This window comes from Lissotriton helveticus, chromosome 5_1 (assembly GCF_964261635.1).
Source record: "Lissotriton helveticus chromosome 5_1, aLisHel1.1, whole genome shotgun sequence".
Lineage (NCBI taxonomy): Eukaryota > Metazoa > Chordata > Amphibia > Caudata > Salamandridae > Lissotriton > Lissotriton helveticus.
In genome coordinates, this window is record NC_136065.1 from 91934234 (window position 1) to 91953979 (window position 19746).

General features: G+C 46.2%; 1 protein-coding gene across 1 annotated transcript in view; it reads right to left on the minus strand.

Moving 5' to 3' along the window:
* The window catches only part of LOC144754200 (E3 ubiquitin-protein ligase TRIM39-like), a 155579-nt gene extending 136772 nt beyond the window's left edge, over positions 1-18807 (minus strand). The window contains exons 1-3 of the mRNA XM_078641787.1: positions 18380-18807; positions 9527-9622; positions 5092-5322 (exon numbers count right to left, since the gene is read on the minus strand). Of these exons, the coding sequence (XP_078497913.1) occupies positions 5092-5322; positions 9527-9622; positions 18380-18793 (741 nt within the window). The 5' untranslated portion in view covers positions 18794-18807. The remainder of the gene's footprint in view (positions 1-5091; positions 5323-9526; positions 9623-18379) is intronic.
* Positions 18808-19746: the final 939 nt, after the last annotated feature.

Consider the following 19746-nt stretch of genomic DNA (forward strand, 5'->3'; position numbering starts at 1 on the left):
AATCACCCGAAGGTCTCAAGGCGCTTGCTTAGGGAACCCGTCCTGGTATTCCCCTGTGAGATACCCCTGCAGGGTATCCACAAGGTGAAAGCCAGGCATCCCGCCGCGAGGGGCCGTAGTGGAGATTAAGCAAGCTATTGCCCAGAGTCGCAGAGTGTGACCCCGTGAGTCGAGTAGGCACCGGTGCGAGAATTGTCGAGTCCATGGAATTTTGAGCCCGAGACCCGCCGAGGCGGGGAATCGAACCCTGGTCCACGGCCGATCTCATCTTCCGGGTCTGCCGCCTCTAACCACTGAGCCACGCTTCTCCACCTATACCTCAGTGACTTGCCATATCAGTTACAACAGGGTTCGAGCCTGCCTCCAAAAATAAACAAACAAAGAATACACTCGTTGCTTTATGCGGATGACATAGTGATGTTTGATCTCACTCCATTTGGTTTGCAAAAATCTCTGGACATTCTGTATCAATACTCAAAAGAAAATTTCCTAATCCCAAATATAAAGAAAACAAAAGTTGTAGCCTTTTCTGGGAGGAAAAAAAGTGTCAAATACAACTGGAGGCTAGGTGGAGAAAAGATAGATGAAGTAAATGAATACATATATCTTGGCAGGATTCTCTCAAAGAATCTAACAAACACAAAACATATAGATAACCTAATAAAGAAATCTGATTTACATGCTGGAGCACTTTCAAGACTTTATAGCGCTACTGGGAGCAGGCATTTTTCCTCATTGTTAAAAACATATAAAGTAAAGATTCCTGCAGTCCTGTCGTACGCAATGGAATATATCCCTATAAAACGGATCTATGATGTTACAACGCACACTTTTACAACGCATACCGTTACAACGCATTTTTTACAACGCAAAAACTTTTACAACGCATACCATTACAACGCATGTTTTTACAACGCAAGTACTTTTACAACGCATGCCATTACAACGTAAGTATTGGTAAGTATATAATATATTTTTTTTAAATTAATTGTAATTAATATAATTTAATTTAATTTAATTTATTTAATTTAATTTTTTTACCCTGTACCCCTGTACCCCCAAAACCCAAATTAACCCAGAAACCTAAAAATACCCCTGTACCCCAAAAACCCAAAACTGTCCCTGAACCCAAAAAAAACCCTGTATCTCATAAACCCAAAACTGACCCTGAACCCTAAAAATACCCCTTTACCCAAAAACTGAAAACTGACCCTGAACCCTAAAAATACCCCTTTACCCAAAAACTGAAAACTGATCCTGAACACTAAAAATACCCCTTTACCCAAAAACTGAAAACTGACCCTGAATCCTAAAAATACCCTTTTACCCAAAAACTGAAAACTGACCCTGAACCCTAAAAATACCCCTTTACCCAAAAACTGAAAACTGATCCTGAACCCTAAAAATACCCCTTTACCCAAAAACTGAAAACTGACCCTGAACCCTAAAAATACCCCTTTACCCAAAAACTGAAAACTGACCCTGAACCCTAAAAATACCCCTTTATCCAAAAACTGAAAACTGACCCTGAACCCTAAAAATACCCCTTTACCCAAAAACTGAAAACTGACCCTGAACCCTAAAAATACCCCTTTACCCAAAAACTGAAAACTGACCCTGAACCCTAAAAATACCCCTTTACCCAAAAGATTAAAACGTAAAAAAAAACCAAACATATAAATTATTAAATATAATTATATACTTACCAATACTTACGTTGTAATGGCATGCGTTGTAAAAGTACTTGCGTTGTAAAAACATGCGTTGTAATGGTATGCGTTGTAAAAGTTTTTGCGTTGTAAAAAATGCGTTGTAATGGTAGTGCGTTGTAAAAGTTGCGTTGTAAATGTTGTTCCCCTATAAAACAATGGGGCTTCATGGATCGCCAAGAAGGAAAAATCCTGAAAAGAATTATGAAGGTCCCAGCAGCTACACCAGTACAAGTCCTAAGACTAGAATTTGCTATAACAAGTTCTTATGCCACGGCTGTGGCCAACATCATTAGGTGGGCCTATAACCTCCTCCATGCAAAGGAGGGAACACTCAGATTCCTGCTGAACAAAGAAACTTTTGATACAGAAGCTGCTAAGCAAACTTTTCTAGGGAACATGACAGTTGCATTTCGAATGGCTGAAATTAGTACAGATATCTTACTCACTTGGTCTGTATCGCAATTAAAACTCTTCCTTAAATGTTTTACCCCTAGACTGAGTTTTGATCTGGACCTTGCACATAGCAAAAAATTACCAACATACAAATCTTTTATAAACCTACTGGAGTATAAACACATCCAGCCGTACATCGGGTTTTCTCTTACACATAGTGCAAGGAGGGTGATCTTAATGTTACGAATAGGTATTTTGCCTGTGCAATCCTATAAATCAAGATGGTCAGCTGGAGAATCTTCTCTTTGTTCTTTATGTCAAGGGGGCGAGCAGACCATTGAGCATTTACTATTCGTTTGCCCCAGTTCTAAAGTAGTAGTAGCTCGTGCTATGTATCTTGATCCAATATATCGTATTTGCAGGATTACAAAGGAAAAAGAACTATTAACAGCGGGCAAATCGCCCCCGAATGAACTCGTATGTTATAATTTTTACAAATTTTTTAAATCTTTGTTGTTTCTATACTAATGAATGATGTAAATTTTCTTTTCATTTTGTTTAAATGCTATATTTGTGGTCCTCTGTCGAGTACCAACACAAATAAAATCTTTTTGACTTTTGACTTTTTTGTGTGAGCATGAGTGTGTGTAAGTGAGTGAGTGCCACTAAAAGCTAGTGAGTGAGAATAAGTGAGATTGAGGGTCAGTAAGTATGAGTGAGTGAGAATGAGCTACAAAAAGAGTGAGCGCACAAGTGAAAAAGCATGAGTGAGTAAGAATTTATGTGAATGTGAGTGAATGCGAATGAAGGAGAGAGAATGAGTGAGTATGTTGGAGTTAGAGTAAGAATGAGTGAGAGTGTGTTAGAGTGAGTGAGAATCAATGAGTGCAAGTGAGAATGAATGATCGAGTGTGAGTGAGTGAATGTAATTAAATTAAATGTGAGTGAAAATGTTATGTCATTTTTGCTAATCTGCCATAGGCCCTTACATATTGAAGGTAATTTGTGACTTATAGAGGGGCCGGTGTAAAATTTCCACTTCTGGCATAGCAGAGGAAAATGTTAACATGAAAGGCACCTGTTAAAACTACTGCTTCTGGCATGCTGGGGTGTAATTCTTTCCCTAATGGGAACCCACTACGTACTACTGGCACACTTGAGGCAATTGTTGGCATAGTGGTCCCCCATGGTAAAATGCTGGCACTAGCTCATTGGAGATGCTACTTGGTATAATGGAAAAGATGCGCCCTCATGGACTGCATGGAACCCAGTTCCAACCACAGCAAGGAACTCTTTAACATTGTCAGAGACTTCTCCTGCCCTTTAGCCACAGAGAACACCATCTCCCCTTCCCAGGAACTCCGCAACACCCGGGCTTACTACCACAACACGATATCCACTGTATGGAAACTGCTCACCACACAGAGCACCACAGCCATCATGAACTCCATCTACTCTGGAGCACCCACGGACCCTTGCCCCCACTAACTCTTCAACCTCAGGAGCAAGGAAATCAGCTGCAAACTCACCTCCATTCTCAAAGCAATCATCACCACAGCCACCTTTTCCGATCAATGGAAACATGCAGAGGTCAGAGCCGTCTTCAAGAAACCCTCCGCCGACCCCAGAGAACTCAAGAACTATTTCCCCATCTCTCTGCTCCCCTTCCCAGCCAAAGTCCATGAAAAGGCGATCAATCCCCAACTCACCAAACACCAGGTCAACAATCCGCTGGACACCTCCCAAACCGGTATCTATGCCAACCACAGCACCGAGACTGCCCTGATTGCTGCAACTTACGACATCCTCGACCATGGAAAGACATAGGCCATGATCCCTCTTGACCTCTCAGTAGCGTGTGACACAGTATTCTACCACACCCACATCAAAAGACTCTGCCACATTGGAATCCAGGGAGATACACTCAACTGGATCACATACTTCCTCACAGGACGAACCCAAAAGATCTGCCAACCACCCTTCACTTCGGAACCCAAGAGCATCATCTGTGGCGTCCCTCAAGGCAGATCAATCAGCCCCCACTGTTCAACACATATATTGGCTGATATCGTCGGAACCCATGGCCTAAACATCATATCTTACGCAGATGACATCCAGCTCATCCTCTCACTCACAGAAGACCCCTCCCCCACCAGGACCAACTTCCACAACTGCATGATGAGCGTAGTCAACAGGATGAAGACCAACCGCCTGAAGTGCAACATGGACAAGAAGGAAGTGCTGATTTTTGGGAACACCTCCCCTTGAAATGACACCTGATGGCCCTCCGAACTCAGACCTACACCCACACCAACAGACCACGACCACAACCGTAATTGGACAGCAAACTCACCATGAAACACCAGATCAAAGCAGTCTCCTCCACCTGATTCCTCACTCTCCGCATGCTGTGAATCATCTTCAGATGGCTCCACATCAACACCAGGAAAGCGTCACTCAAGCCCTAGTCAACAGCTGGCTGGACTACGGCAATGGGCTCTACCCTGGAGTCTCCACCCAACTATCGAAGACACTTCAGACAATACAAAACTCAGCTGCCAGACTTATCCTGGACCTCCCTGGGAGGAAACACATCACGCCCCACCTCAGGAACCTCCACAGGCTCTCCATCCAGAAAAGATGCCAATTTAAGATGTCGACATATGCCAAAAATGCCGTCCATGACCATGGATCAGCATACATCAACCACCTCCTGAACTTCCACCAACCCTACAGAAACATGTCCTTCGCCTCACTCGTTCACTCTCCGCCAAAGCAGCAGTGCTAGGATGTTCCTTCCCCTAAATTAACCAACAAGTGCTAAAAAGACCTCCCCCAGCACCTCCGAACATCATCCTCTCTCCCTGAATTCAGAAAAGGACCCAAGACTTGGATTTTCAACTGATCCCAACAGGAACCCAGCGTCTGAATACCCTCAAGGATGATTAGCCGTGCTCTACAAATTCATGATTGATTGATATCTCACCTTCAGGAGTTCCCATGCTGGTGCCTCACACTTCTTTTCTATCTCGGTTATCAGGGCCTTGAGAGAGGTGATTTGATTGGACAGTTTGGTGATATTTGCATTTTCCACCATGGTGATTTTCTTCTCCATCTCCTCCAGTCTTCTGTTCAGTGTTTGCTCATTTTCTTTCAGGAGCTGCCGCAGTTTTTCAAACTCGAATTCAATTTTCTTCTTCTCAGTTCTTAACTTGTCCTGTCAGAAGCAAAAAAAAGCTGGTTAGATATTAAAACGCTTTCTACACATGTCCCTAGAGTGGGAGTTCAGGGGGAGGGTGGACTGGTTGAAGGCTACTTTCAAAAATCAGAACACAAGCTTGCTTCTCCCAATTTCTGGACTGCAGCCTCTTACTACCTTCCCTTTTACCATCTTGTGTCCTTCTCGCACTCCTGCCCTCCCCCTTTACTCTGATACCTCACAGACTGTGGAGAGGTCAGAGTTTGAAAAGCTGCAGAGAAGCTCGATCCATGGAGAGAGTTCAAGGAAGTGAACCCACCGCAGGCAAAGATGAAGACCCAGGGACAGGCTGAGCGGAGAGATTGTCTGAAGAAAAGTGTCAGTAAATGTGACTGTCCCAAGAGAATGTAAATGGGGGATGGGGCAGGAAGTTGAAGCACTTGGGATGGAAGAGAGGATGTAAGTGGTGTGCGGGCTACCCCGGTGTTGCCAGAACACTGGATGTGTTCCCCCAGAAGGAGACGCTGAGGGGGTGTCCTACTGTGGCCTCATTCAAAGTGAGGGGGAATCACAGATGTGGTAATTTCATGTTTAAAATCATAAAGAAATTATGTGTATTCTGTTATTGAATGGAGAATTACCAGATAAATCAATGTTACTGCAGGTAATTCACAAATTCCTTTAGAAGATATATAAGGAGGAAGGTTAGATATCTTGTCCTATCCTAAGATACTGCCGACAGCCACTGGGGGCGGTTGAGGTGTGTCCTGCATTTCCTGGGTGACTCAGAACTGGGCTGAATAGACCTGGGCTGCATTTAGAGTGGTGGGATGCGATTTCCCTTGCACCTGAATAGACCCTGTCTCCCTTGCACAATGCTGCCTCCACCTCCTGTCGAGAAGCTGGCCCCGAGAGAACAGAACTGGTTTGGGCTGAGCACGGACACTTTTGCCCAAGAGAAGAAAGAGAAACGGAGTATAAATATTGGGGTCCAGGCCCCCGAACTTCAGATTACTGCTGAACTAAGGAACCTGCTAGGAAGAATGGCTGGAAAAGCTGTCAGGAGGAACTGCCACTTTTTTCTGTGCTCTGCTGTGTTGGCTTCCAGCTTGCTGTTTCTGTTTTGGGCAGAGAAAGGACTGGGTTGAACATGCTGCTGTAAGAGTCTTCTCCAAGACCTTTAAGTAGAGCTTGCCTCTGGTTGGAAGTCTCAGGAAGATAACAGACTTCAGAAAAATCTGTGGAATCAAGGAATCTGCCAAGAAGAAGGGCTGTTTTTTAGGTTGACCTGCAGTTGCTGCTTCTGCCTTGGGCAGTGAAAGGACTAGACTGAATTTTCTATACTTGTGCTGACTATTTCCAATATCTTGAAACCGAGCTTGCCCCCGGTTCACGAAATCTCAAGGACATCAAAGAATTCACTCACCTCTTGGTACCACCTCTAGAACGTAGGTTTCAGTTGCCACAGAGGGGGAGAGCTGCCGACTCAGTCGCTGACTCTGGGTCCTGAAGGCACCGCAGACGGCACCGCTGCATCTCCTAAGCAACCCTGGTCTCACCGATGACAACGACTGACGCCATCACGACCTGCTGCTTGTACCATGACCTGTGGACACCCACTTCGCACCGCTTCACTCCGACTGCCCGGGTCTCACCGACGCCATCACTGCACACTGACTTTGACAACCGTGACTACACAGTGGCTTGGGGGCACTGCTCGCGAGTCCTCCGACGCACCACCCCATCCCACACCACAGTCTGGGCCCACCAATGTCAGCTTCCCATCAACCAGCTCTTTTGCTTGTACCGTGACCTATCAGCACCACATTGAGCACCACCCTACTTTGCACCAAAGCCCTGGTCTCACCAACGCCACTGGCCGACTGTCACCGAGCGGCTGCCTGCACCGCAACCTGAGGGCACAGCACGCCGCACCACAACTCTTCACTTCACACCGCTGCCACAACCGGCGCACACCAACATGATCAGCCGCAACGGAAAAGGTATTGTTTACGAGTCTGCCGACCTTACCGCTGACCTGGACATGGACAGAGCTAACTACTTCAAGGAACTGCATATCTAAAGTTATTTTTGCAAAGTGCATATTTTTAATTACTGTATGTTGGTCTTGTATCGTTTTGGTCTTGTTTTGCACATATAAATATTGGCTATTTTTCTAAAACTGGTGTGCTGTCCTTTTGCAGTGTTTTCACTGTATTACTGTTGGTTATGTGCAAATCCGATACAAACTGCCTCTGAAATAAACCTGATTGCTCGTGCAAAGCTACCAAGGGGGTGAGCGGGTGTTATTTTAGCGGTGAATCCCCCTTATCCTGACTAGGAAGTAGAGTGCCTACTTGGACAGAGGTGCAAGCCTATTGCTAACTAGAAACCCCGATTTCTAACAACCGTATATACACAAACCCCGCAAATTCACCCTCTCACATAGGCACACCCATATATATTCATACGGACACAGATATGCCTTCATAATGTCACTGATGTATAACTTATGAAAACACAAGCTCACAGAGGCATACACTCATACAGATGCCTGGTGGTCTCTCTGGCTCAGGAGGGTGCCCCCTTAGCTGGGGTGGATCTAGTGGGTTGTCTGGAGAAGGTCAAAAGCTGGATGACCAAGTCTTGTCTCAAACTCAATGGAGACAAGACTGAGCTTATGTTATTGGGTCGGCTCGCACCAGTTTCCATCGATGCGGTCTGGCCATCCTGTCTGGGCCCCCCACCGGTACCCAATGATACCATTAAGAGCCTTGGCATCTGGTTAGATAAGTCTCTGTCATTTGACCATCAGGCAACTAGACTATCTGCCATTTGCTTCGGTATCCTTATAGTTATCAGGTAGATTCTCCCCCTGCTACCGTTTAAAGCAAAACAGACTGTGATACATCCTGATTCAATCACGTCTGGACTTCAGGGAATGCCCTGTTTCTGGGAGCACCTGACTTTGTCCTGCGCAAACTACAATTAATACAAAATTGTGCTGCCCGGACGTTACTGCAAATTCCTCGCAGGTCGTCTATCAAGTTTAGGCTCAAAAGCCTACACTGGCTCCCTGTTAGGGAGAGAATCAGTTTCAAATCCCTATGTATCGCTCACCAGGCCTTTTGGGCCACGGGTCCATCAATCAACCTCTCCTTGATCACCCCATACCACCCTGCCAGACAGCTGCGCTCAACCCATGCCACTCTGGCCACTGTACCGAAAATAAAGAGAACTAGAGCGGGAGGCCGCTCCTTCTCTTTTAATGTGGCCAAGATGTGGAATGCCCTCCCTCAATATCTAAGGTCCAACCCAGAACTTACTTCCTTTCAGAAGCAATTAAAAACGTTTCTGTTTAATAAATAGAATCCTCTCTGGTCACATCATTCTTGGCATCTGCACCCTTGCTTTCAATCTTAGCGCTTGGACGCCTCAGGGCAGCTACGTGCGCTTTACAAAAATCATTTTCATTTCATTTCATGCCCATGCATTTACAAATTCACAAATATCACTAGACTTTGCGGTATGGAATCCCCTAGACAGGCATTCACATGTGCAAGTACAAACCCACAGCCAATAACTCCAAACTAAGGCATACCCAATCCTCAAACACATGTACACGCATGCATCTGGATTCTCTACAGCTCAAAATATATACATGCATACACAGACACACTCATCCATTCCCACAAAAACCACACAAAGATAGAGATGTGCAGACATGCATGCACTCTTATGAGTAACTCCAGGACCCATACCTGAACACATACTTAGACATGTATAACTAAGGATGAACGTGCAAACACACACACAGGCACATACTCACAGCCAGATAATGCTGCACCTGTGCACACACAGGCACATACTCACAGCCAGATAATGCTGCACCTGTGCACACACACACACACACAGGCACATACTCACAGCCAGATAATGCTGCACCTGTGCACACATACACTACCACACACCATGCAAGTATGTGAGTAATTACTATCTTAAGGTCAGAAAAATAATTATTGTTTTTATTTATTTTAGGACGAGCCCTTGGCCGATTTCAGCCCTAATGTCCAAGCACAGTGACTCCGGTCAGTATATTTACCTGGTGGGAACCATAACCCAGTCTGTAGGGTCACTCATCAGCCTCTGTGTGCCCACACATAGACATGGACACAGATATATACAGACACATTGATACACAGGTCTCACTGCAGCCACTCACCCTCATGGTTTTATATTGTTCCTCTTCCTTGACTTTAGATTCCAGAATATATTCTTCCTCTTTCTTGAGTTGACACAACCACTCTTGAAGTTTTACCTGCAGGGGTGAGAGTGCAAAAAATAAGAGTAGATCTGTAAAGTGTGGTCTTACTTGCAAAAAAGAGTTGCAACAGTATCAACCCCATGTGCGCAGAATGTACGTACCAGTCATACACAAACATTTTAAGTACCTGTCGCACATACCCGTATTGTAAGCACCAGCCGTAAGAATCACAGAAAAGGACACAGACAACTGTGTCACTACTTTGGTTCTGTCCCTGCCTATAAGCACCTGAAATCCTGTTCCATGCAAACTAGCTTCATCCCTGGCCCTTACTGCTACTTGATAAAGACACTGGGCTCGATTCACAAAGGTAAACTTAGACGTTTGGTCTAAACTTAGACCAAACATATATGTTTACAACTTTTTAGAATTCACAAAGGGCATTTAAGAATATCAATCAATCAATCATTGATCTTTATTCGAATATGTATTATCCATAAAAGTACATACATTTCACATGATCCATCATCAATAAGAATAAGAAAAATGACCTCCAACAACCTCCAACAACTGTGTATAAAAGAGACTATTAAAGAGACGGATTTCACATGGAGGGGCACAAAGCGCTCTGCGCAGGGCCGGGCCTCGCCTGGGAATAAATAAATGCCAGCTGGAATTTTTATGGTCTTTGAAGGTGCGGACATAGACGCAGCTCCATTTCAAACGTGAGGGCCGCGTGTTACATTATCGCTATTAATGGCGGTTTGAGAAACATGAGGCCTGCGGGGCACAGAGGGGCCGAATTCAACTCCCGCCGGTTCAGGCCGAGAAAGCTGTGCTTTCACCTGTGGCTGCGCCTCGCCCAGGTATGTTTTCAATACTACAGAGCTGGTGGCTGTCGGGGATTGGCCGAGTGTTGCTAAACACTACTGTTGTGCCCCGGGCCAAGCGCTTGCTCGGAACGTCTAACAAACGAACGCATTTTTAGGGGTATCTTTTGAAAAAAAAAATATATATTCTGTGAACATCAAATTAACCCCGGGGAGGCCTCGCGATAATTAAGAGCGTGTGTCAACTGAGCAAAGATCTCAGACAAATATTCCAGATAATTCATGACGGCTAATACATGTAAACAAAGAGTGCAATCTGGCGAGGTACACAATCTCTAACTATAAAACACCACATTTATCGTAATCCATTCATTGTAGCTGTATGTGCAAATAATGCAAGTAATAAACAAAAAACAGATCTCACAGCGTCTTATTCTCTTCCCAGGCTCAGGTTTGCTACAATGTAAACAGTAACATTAACAAATTACAATGTGTTTGTACCCTGAAGCGGTCACTCAGACATGAGATGTGTTCCTTACAGAGAAGACATCAAAAAATACCCAGCGGTAGTGACATTGAAAACAAGCGGCACTGAAAAGAAAAAAAAAACACGCCCGCGAGTGGTGTGCACGCGCGCCACGGTGAGCCATATGTCTTCAATTATCGCGCCTGTGTCTGGGCACGATAATTGAAGACATTTGGGCTTTGGTGCGTGTAACAGACACCGATAGGCCTTGGGCGGAGCAATGTGCCCGTCTTTGGCCTACTGCGTGCTCTGTTAACAAAACACACGCACTGAAAGCCCAATCACATAAGAGCTGACAAAAAAAACACACCCGAGCGTGTGCGATTCCAGGGTCCATTTCTGAACCCCGGACAAAAGGACTCCCGCCTGCAGGAGCACTGCTGCACAGTGCAACGCAGGCTGCGAGACCTAAAAATGAAACTTCAAAGTTTCATTTTTTTTTTTAAATGCATCCCGGAAAATATGTTGCATTTGGAAAAAATAACTGCTTTGTTTAAAAGCAGTCCCTGACAAGGTGGTCTGCTGAGCCCGGCAGGCCACTATCCCGAGGAGGGCCAGCCATTCCCAATGGGATCGAAAATTGCGACAGCCTCATTAATATGCATGAGGCATGCAATGTGCGACCCCATTGGGAATTGCACACAGTGTCTGAGACACTGTTGTACAGTGCATTCAGCGAGTCGCAATATGCGACTCGCTAAATGCGAGCGTCGTACATCTGGCCCTTAGACTTGTCAATTTGTTTTTAACAAGGGGGAGATGTCGTGTGAGTTAGAAACGGTGAGGCCCTTTTGGCTCCCGATGAACACTTATGACATGAAATTTCAAATGCAGGGAAGGGAAGACCGGTTTGGAACATTGAATTCACGTTTACATGCTGATGAATAAAGACGTGTAAAACTAACCTCCTTGTGTAAAACTAACCTCCGTGTGAAAAACTAACCTCCATGTGTAAAACTAACCTCCGTGTGTAAAACTAACCTCCGTGTGTAAAACTAACCTCTGTGCTACACACAGGGCATTCTGACCCTCACTCTTAGTAACTCTACCATACCAACTCTTTCAAGCTCCTCTCCTGCCACTTCCTTCTATCAATCTCCAAAATATCATCCTTTGAACTGATCTACAGACGACCCGGACCAAACAAGCACTTAGCAGAAGAAATCTCAGACATGATCACATCTGTCTCCATCCAATGCAGTCACCAACATTCCTCAGAGATTTACAACTCCAACACAAAATGTATGAAGGGATCCTTCACAGCACACAAGACATAAAACAACTCATCAATAACCCAACACTAAGGCAACACACCAGGCCTTATTCAATAAGCCTCTCCCAATAGGTGCAACTAGATACCTCTAGCCCTTGACTGGAGCGACCGCCTTTCCATCCACAGCTGAGCATCATCACCTTACCACCATCTTCACCATCCATATTCTACACCCGAGAACCAAGGACAACCAATTAGAAGAAAAAGATTCCTCCACTCCATCAGAGACCGTCTTCTGAAAGAAAACCAAGAACATGCCAGAGCACTTCAGCCCTCCAGAGATGTCAGAGCGTGACGATAATAAACGTACCATACGAAAACAGGAGTAGTCAAACAGCCTACTAAAAACACTAACTGCAGATCCTTCAGCATAGCAGCTAAATCCTTTTACTACAAAACCACCATCAGTAAGAACAGAAGACAAACTCTATTCAAGCTGTCAAACATTGAACCAATCCTCTCGCCGAAGCCACAATCTCTGCATCTGTCGAGAAATGCAATGCCATCAAACTCTTCTTTACCAAGATCAACAAATCATATCCAACATTGTTGCTGCTTCCACAGTCCCTCCGCTTCCAACCATCCCCTACTGCCACACTCCCCAATGGATCTTCTTCAATCCAGTATCATGCATAGATCTTCGCAATATCCTAAACGATTAAAAGAAGACCCTTCCTTCATCTATCATCAAATTGATTCACATGGTCAGCATCTCCCTCAGCCAAGGACCACTTAGACACTCGCAAGATCTTTTGACTGCTGAAGAAACCATCTCTGGGCCTAGCCGACCTCACAGACATCAGCCCTATTACCCACCCTTCATTTATGGGGAGATCAACAAGAAAGCAGTTGCCACACTCCACAGGAGCACATCAGCAAGCGTTATCTTCTACAGGATGACTAATCTGTCTTCAGACCGTGCTGCAGCCCTGACACAGCCACACTCCAAATAGTCGACAACACCCTCCTCTTCAACGACAATCAAAAACTCCTGACCTCATAGTCCTGATCTTGAACATCTCTGCAGTCTTCGACACAGACAACCATCCAGCTCTGATCAATACCCGTGAAAAATTAGTTCGATTTTCAGGCACTGTCTCGAAATGGTTCACATCCTACATCACCAACTGGCACCAGTTCATGCAAATAGGTTCCAAGTGATCACAGAAATGTCCTGTCTCTTGCAGAGTACCTCAGGGCTCCTTCCTTTCTCTCACCATTTTTAACCTCTACAAGGGATCTCTCGGATCCATCCTTACAGACAGCAGCATCAAGATCCATAATTATGCAGTTGAAGTCCAACTCTACCTTAAATTTCCTCACCCAATGACATTCGCATATCTGCCGTGATCTCATCCAGTCTTGGATGTCAACTAATGTATTAAAGTTAAATGCCACAAAGAAGGAACTCTTCCTGTGTGCCGCCAGCTCAAAATAGACCCATATTTAAGCCTTGCTCTCCAAGTTAAAGCTATCTGTCTTTACCCCCACCCTCAACACAGACCTCTCATTCAAGCACCACATTCAATAAGTGACAAAGAATGCCAAGAAAACTTGATTCCAATGTCCTCTCTTGAAGAATTTGTTTCTCCTGGATGATGACTTCAGAACAAACGTACAAGGCCTCTCCCATGGGGCAGAGACAAGGCCCTGGTCAATGGTCTCTCCAACACCACCCTAGCTCCACTTAAAGACAGCACACATGAAGCGGCGCAGCTCATCAAAGGCTTGAAGAAATCACCAGCACATTAAAAGACCTATACTGGCTGCTCCTTCCAGCCTAGCTCATCTTCATGTACAGCTGCATCACATAAAGCTCTCTTTAACAAGACCCCAGCTCACCTGGCAAACAAGCTATACACGTTCAAGGAACAACATCAGTCCAGGAGCATGGATATCACCAAACTTAAGACGAACAATTGTAAGAAGACAAACCCAGAAGGCAAGCCTTCTCCGTTCACGCTCCAGGATCCCTTTCGATACAGCATCAGCTTCAACTCCCCCTCCCCTCCCCGCCATTGACCTTCCCTCAACATCTGTATCTTCTCAAGGATCATCCCCTCTGTTTACACTCTGTATCCAGGCTGGAAGTGCTGCCCATATATATTAAGACTGTCAGTACCAGTAACTGATGTCGAGAGTGTAAATTCTAGCCACACCTTTCCATATTGTTCTTAAATATGTAAAATCTAGACCCCCTCAACGGATTAACCATATCTGGACCTTGTCCTATACAGGTGCCAGCCACATGCAGGGTCTGTGAAAGAACAAACAACCAAAGAAATGATCACAGTCTGTGACAGAAAACAGACACAGGAAGAGTGCAGGCCCCAACCCCAGGCAGGGTCTGTGACAGAGAACAGACACAGGAAGAATGCAGGCCCAACCCCAGGCAGGGTCTGTGACAGAGAACAAACAGGCACAGGAAGAGTGCAGGCCCCAACCCCAGGCAGGGTCTGTGACAGAGAGACAGACACAGGAAGAGAGCAGGCCCAACCCCAGGCAGGGTCTGTGACAGAAAACACACACAGGAAGAATGCAGGCCCAACCCCACGCAGGGTCTGTGACAGAGAACAAACAGGCACAGCAAGAGAGCAGGTGCCAGCACCATTTAGGGTCTTCAACAGAGAAGAGACAACCAACATGAGAGAGTGGGCACCAAACATTTACACAGTCTGTGATAGAGAACACTCACAGCAAGAGAACAGGCACCAGCCTCATACAGGGTCTTTGATGGAGAACAGCACAGCAAGAGAACAAGCAGGCGCCAGGTCTGGGAGAGAGATCAGACAGCAGGCACCATATAGAGTAGAAGACATGAAACGGGCAGCGAGAGAGGGTGAGCACAGATATCAAGCCCTTTCAGGGTCTATGACAGGAGTCAGACTGTTGTCCGCAGAGAGAGTCTGCAACAGAGCAGGTACCAGCCCTTTACAAGGTCTGAAGCAGGAATCAGACACCAGCCTCTTACGGGGTCTGCAACAGAGAAAGCACCCAACAGACTCATGCAGGAGTCTGAGACCAGCAACTGGCCTGAAGAAGAGAGCAGACACCAGCCCTTTCCAGGGTCTGCAAGAGGAAACAGGCACCGACCTCATACAGGGCTGCAGCTGGGAACAGGCAGGATTTGTGAGAGCAGGCAACACCCTGATGCACAGTCTGCAACAAGGATCAGGCAGAGCAGGAGAGCAGGCACCGACCCCAAGCGAGGTGAATGGCAGCAAACAGATTGAGCACGCGAACAGTAGGGTCAAAGGTTTTGGCGCAGTGTCCATGTGACAAACGGCTCCCGTTTTACTATCCTGGCCCGGGATATCCTCTAGTGCAGGAGACTCGTAGCACGAGCCCCCTGACAAGTGCTTTACATCTGGTGTGTTTCTCTCCATCAGAGTACGAGGTTGAGGTTCACCCAAAGAGGTCCTACTTATAACCCGAGTGTATCCCCCTCCCATGACCAGCTGACGACACTACTCAAGGTTATGGCAGCCGAGAATAGTAGTATGGTGGATGTTGACGCAGAGTGGAGAGCACTACCTTCTGACTCCGTGTAGTATGTCATATCTGGGCGCCATCTGTATGTATGTGCAGCATGCGTGCTTTGACACAGATCTGTCTAGCGCTGTATTACCATGAGCAGGGCCTCACAGTGCTGTCAGGCTCAGGTCCAGGTCTATAGGATGCAGTGCTTGTGGATATGTGACATGAGGTTTCCCTGTGCAGTGATGAGAGCCTCGGTGTGAGTGAAACGCTTTCTGTTGTAGAGTGAATCAGATTCTTAGTTGTAGTCAGCGCCTACAGTCCCCCTTCTCTTTGTAGCCTCCCCGCTATTCACTGCTCCTCACACCCCGTCCTCCATTAGAAAGTTTTTAAGGCCTAGTACATTTGTTTGATGTCCATGTGAGCCCATATGCCACACCCTGCATAGCAGAGGCCTAGAAGACCGGCGCCCTAACGAACGCCGTGCCCCCGGACACCGAACCAGTTTGGGGGTAATTTTCGGCGAGAAAAGCGCCAACCGAGAGCAAGGCCAAACCTCCCCCTTCAGACAGTAAGGCGCCGACCCCCCCCAGCCAATGGGGACCCCCGCGCCTACAAACGACCCAATGGGGCGCCAGGCCTCGGCCAGGACGAACGGCGCAGGGGAAGGATATAAACCGACTCCCCCCAGGTATACTCCTATCTTCGGGGAGCAGCACAGCGCCGGAAGGAACATCGTTTTTGACCCACACCTAAGGAACATCTATGTCGCAGAGCGGAAGTTCACACAGGGTGTTGGTGGAGAATAACGGGGAGAATGGTTGGTACAGAGGCACACCGGAGGGCGGGGTGCCGGGACAAGACCAATTACCTTAGGATGCCGCACGGCTGGGTAAAAAGTCACCGAAGGAGGACGGGTAGGACCACTCACCGTATGATGCCTCACAGCTGGGTGAGGCGGCCTACCAAGAGGGGTAGCCAACGGAGACGGCGCTCGCAACCCAGCCCCCGCACATTGGCGGGGCACAACCCGAGACCGACAGGTAGCGAGTTGGGCCTAAACTCCGGGACGACGGCTATCCCCCATCACAAGCTGGCGGAAGACCAAGAAAATCCAACCGAAGAGCAACAGAAAGTTATATCATGCTATGCATAAAATACGAGCAAATAAAATGCTTGTAAACCTGAATAAAACTGCGGCCATCAAATGACCACCACAAAGAAGTGTGTATGGTGGCTTTATTACAGCATCTCGGGGATGCGATGGGTTTCATGCGAATTGAGGGGAGTGGGGCTGAGTGCGGGGGTTATTGCTGCACCTCTTCTGATGTGTCTGCTCCCATGTAAGCCTGTGTGCTACAACCTGCACTGCTGCACCTTTTCTTTTGTGTTTGATGTCGATGTGAGCAAATATGCCCTACCCTACATTACGCAAAATAGAATTAGGATAGATGCACTGCCTAGTTTCGTAGGAAGGTTTTTCCAAGTATGGTATATGTTCGATTAGTTTGAAGGTGCTCAGCCAGGTGGCGTCGAGTGCCCAACGGCGTCCGGAGATACAAGTGAAACAGTGAGACCAGAGAGTCTCTGGTCTCATCCCTGGACTGGCACACCCATGTTTGTCTTGTAAAGACATTGCCTGAGTGGAAAAATCAATGTATGAAATGTAATGAAAAATATATGATATCTAAGCCTGGAACACTTGAGTGAGAAAATATATGAAGTACAATATATAAAGACACTTTAAAGAAATTTATGTTTGGAAGTCTTACTTTTATAAGACAAACATGGGTGTGCCAGTCCAGGGATGAGACCAGAGACTCTCTGGTCTCACTGTTTCACTTATACCCTACATTACTGCACCTCTTTTGCTGTGTCTGTGCCCATGTGAGCCTGTGTGCCACACCCTGCATTGTTGCATCAAGTCTTCTGACCCCGATACCTCACACTGCAGTGCCACACGGATCTTTTGAGTATAGCACAAGGTCCCAAAACACACCACACACATCCCTTCTGATCCTCTGCAGCTGCCTCTGTGGCTCACAGTATACGACCTATGATCTCAGCGCTCTGACAGACAGTTTGTGCTCTTTTACAGCTTCTTATATAGGCCTCACAGAGTGTGTTCACTAAACACCAACAAACATACCATGTAATTTTCAGCAGCCCTCTCTAGGGACACATAACACTCCCAAAATATACATCGTATCCTCTTAAAGACTTAACATGTGCATTCACTTGTGAACCGTGAACACCCACACACACTCCTTGCACAGACTTCTCTTTGGGTCCACGGGTGCATTATGATCCATAAACATCCACACACATACCCTGTGCTCTTCAGCAGCCTCCTCTATGGACTCTTGGGGTGCCTTGTGATTCCCTGAACACCCACAGACACACCCATGCCACCGGTACTCAACATTTCTAGGGTTTTGATTTAACAGATCGGGGCATTCTGGGAGTTGTAGTCTTGGTTCATTTTACTTGAACCTATTGCTTCGACACACCAGATATAAATGATATGTAAAAGCAAAATCCAGGAATGGAAAAGTGTTGCCTCAGTGACATGGAGCCATCTGCCACCATATTAAAAGGGTGACTCGTGATCTCTGAACACTCTCACACACAGCGTGTGCTCTCCGGCTGCCCCTTGGTGTGGCTCACCAAGCGACTCTGTGATCCCTGAACATCCACAGACGTACCTTGTGCTCCTCTGCAGCCTCCTCTATAGGACTTGCTGAATGAGTTTTATGCTCCTTGGACTCCCGGCAGACCCAGCATATCAACCTCTGATCCTCTGCACAGAACAGCCTCAGTTTCTCTTCATGTTTCTCGCACAGATTCTCCTCTGGGGGCCTCAAAGAGGACAGATGAAGCTGTTTTGCAATTTCCACCACGTTCCCCACTAGTCTGTTGGGTCGGAGGTTTTTCCCAGATGATATTTCCCTGCACTGTGGACAGGGGAAGTTTTCATCTCTCCCCTCCCAGCTCTGAGTGATGCAGGAGCGGCAGAAGTTGTGGCCACACTCAATAGTCACTGGATCTTTAAAATATTCCAGACAGATGGAACAAGTGGCCTCTTCCTGGAGGTTCCCGAGCTGAGCTGCTGCCGCCATGATGCAGAAATGCCGGAAGTGAAGGTAAGTTTCAGTTTCTCTCTGTGTGCAGTGGGTGTGTCTGTGCGTCTGTCCCTCCCTGTGTGCAGTGGGTGTGTCTGTGCGTCTGCCCCTCTCTTGCTGTGCCGGGATTTCCGGGTTCATGTTACAAGCACAGAGCAGAGAACTGACTCCTCTGCTGCCTGTGTTTGATTCCAGGTTTCCCTCCTTTCTCGGCTAAAATACCAGCAATTGGTTTTATTCTCAGATTCTGTAAGTGCCAGGAGCGGTCACCTAAATATGGATTTCTTTAAAATCCTCTGTTATTTTTAACGTGGCAATTCTGCGTCTGTTATAATTAATATCTGTGTTAGAACCTTATGGACAGCTTGAAAATATTCATGACAATTTCTTCCTGCATTTTCTCTTTTACTTATGTTTCAAAGGCTTACAAATAACTGCTTTTCTCAATTCTTCACACTAATGATTCATTATCGGGGTCACTGGAATTACCCACAATCGGAGGACCAATTTATGCCGCAGGGTTGCCTGAATTATACAGCGATATAAGGCAAATTATGCGACGTAACAAGTAACAACAATCTCTGAGATCATTGTTTCAATATCGTGGACTTTTATCTCACACAATCATTGTCTGAGCAGAGGTTTCATCTCATTCGTGCAGTTAAACACCTCACTGCAACATTCATCAGAGACATGGTGATCGGTGAAGCCTTGAAAGGGGCTGCCACTATGGGCCACATTGGTGCTTTTTAGTAATTTTTCATCTGTTTGAGGTAAATACAGTTTTTAAGTGGCATAGCCGTAATTAAATGCACAATTCACCCTGTGCAAAATCCCTTAATTCTGTTGGCTCTGGTCCCAAAGTATGTGTGCAAAACATGCTTTCTATCTCGTTAGGAAAATTATTAATACATATTTTCCTGGTTAATAACTATACAAATTATTTTACT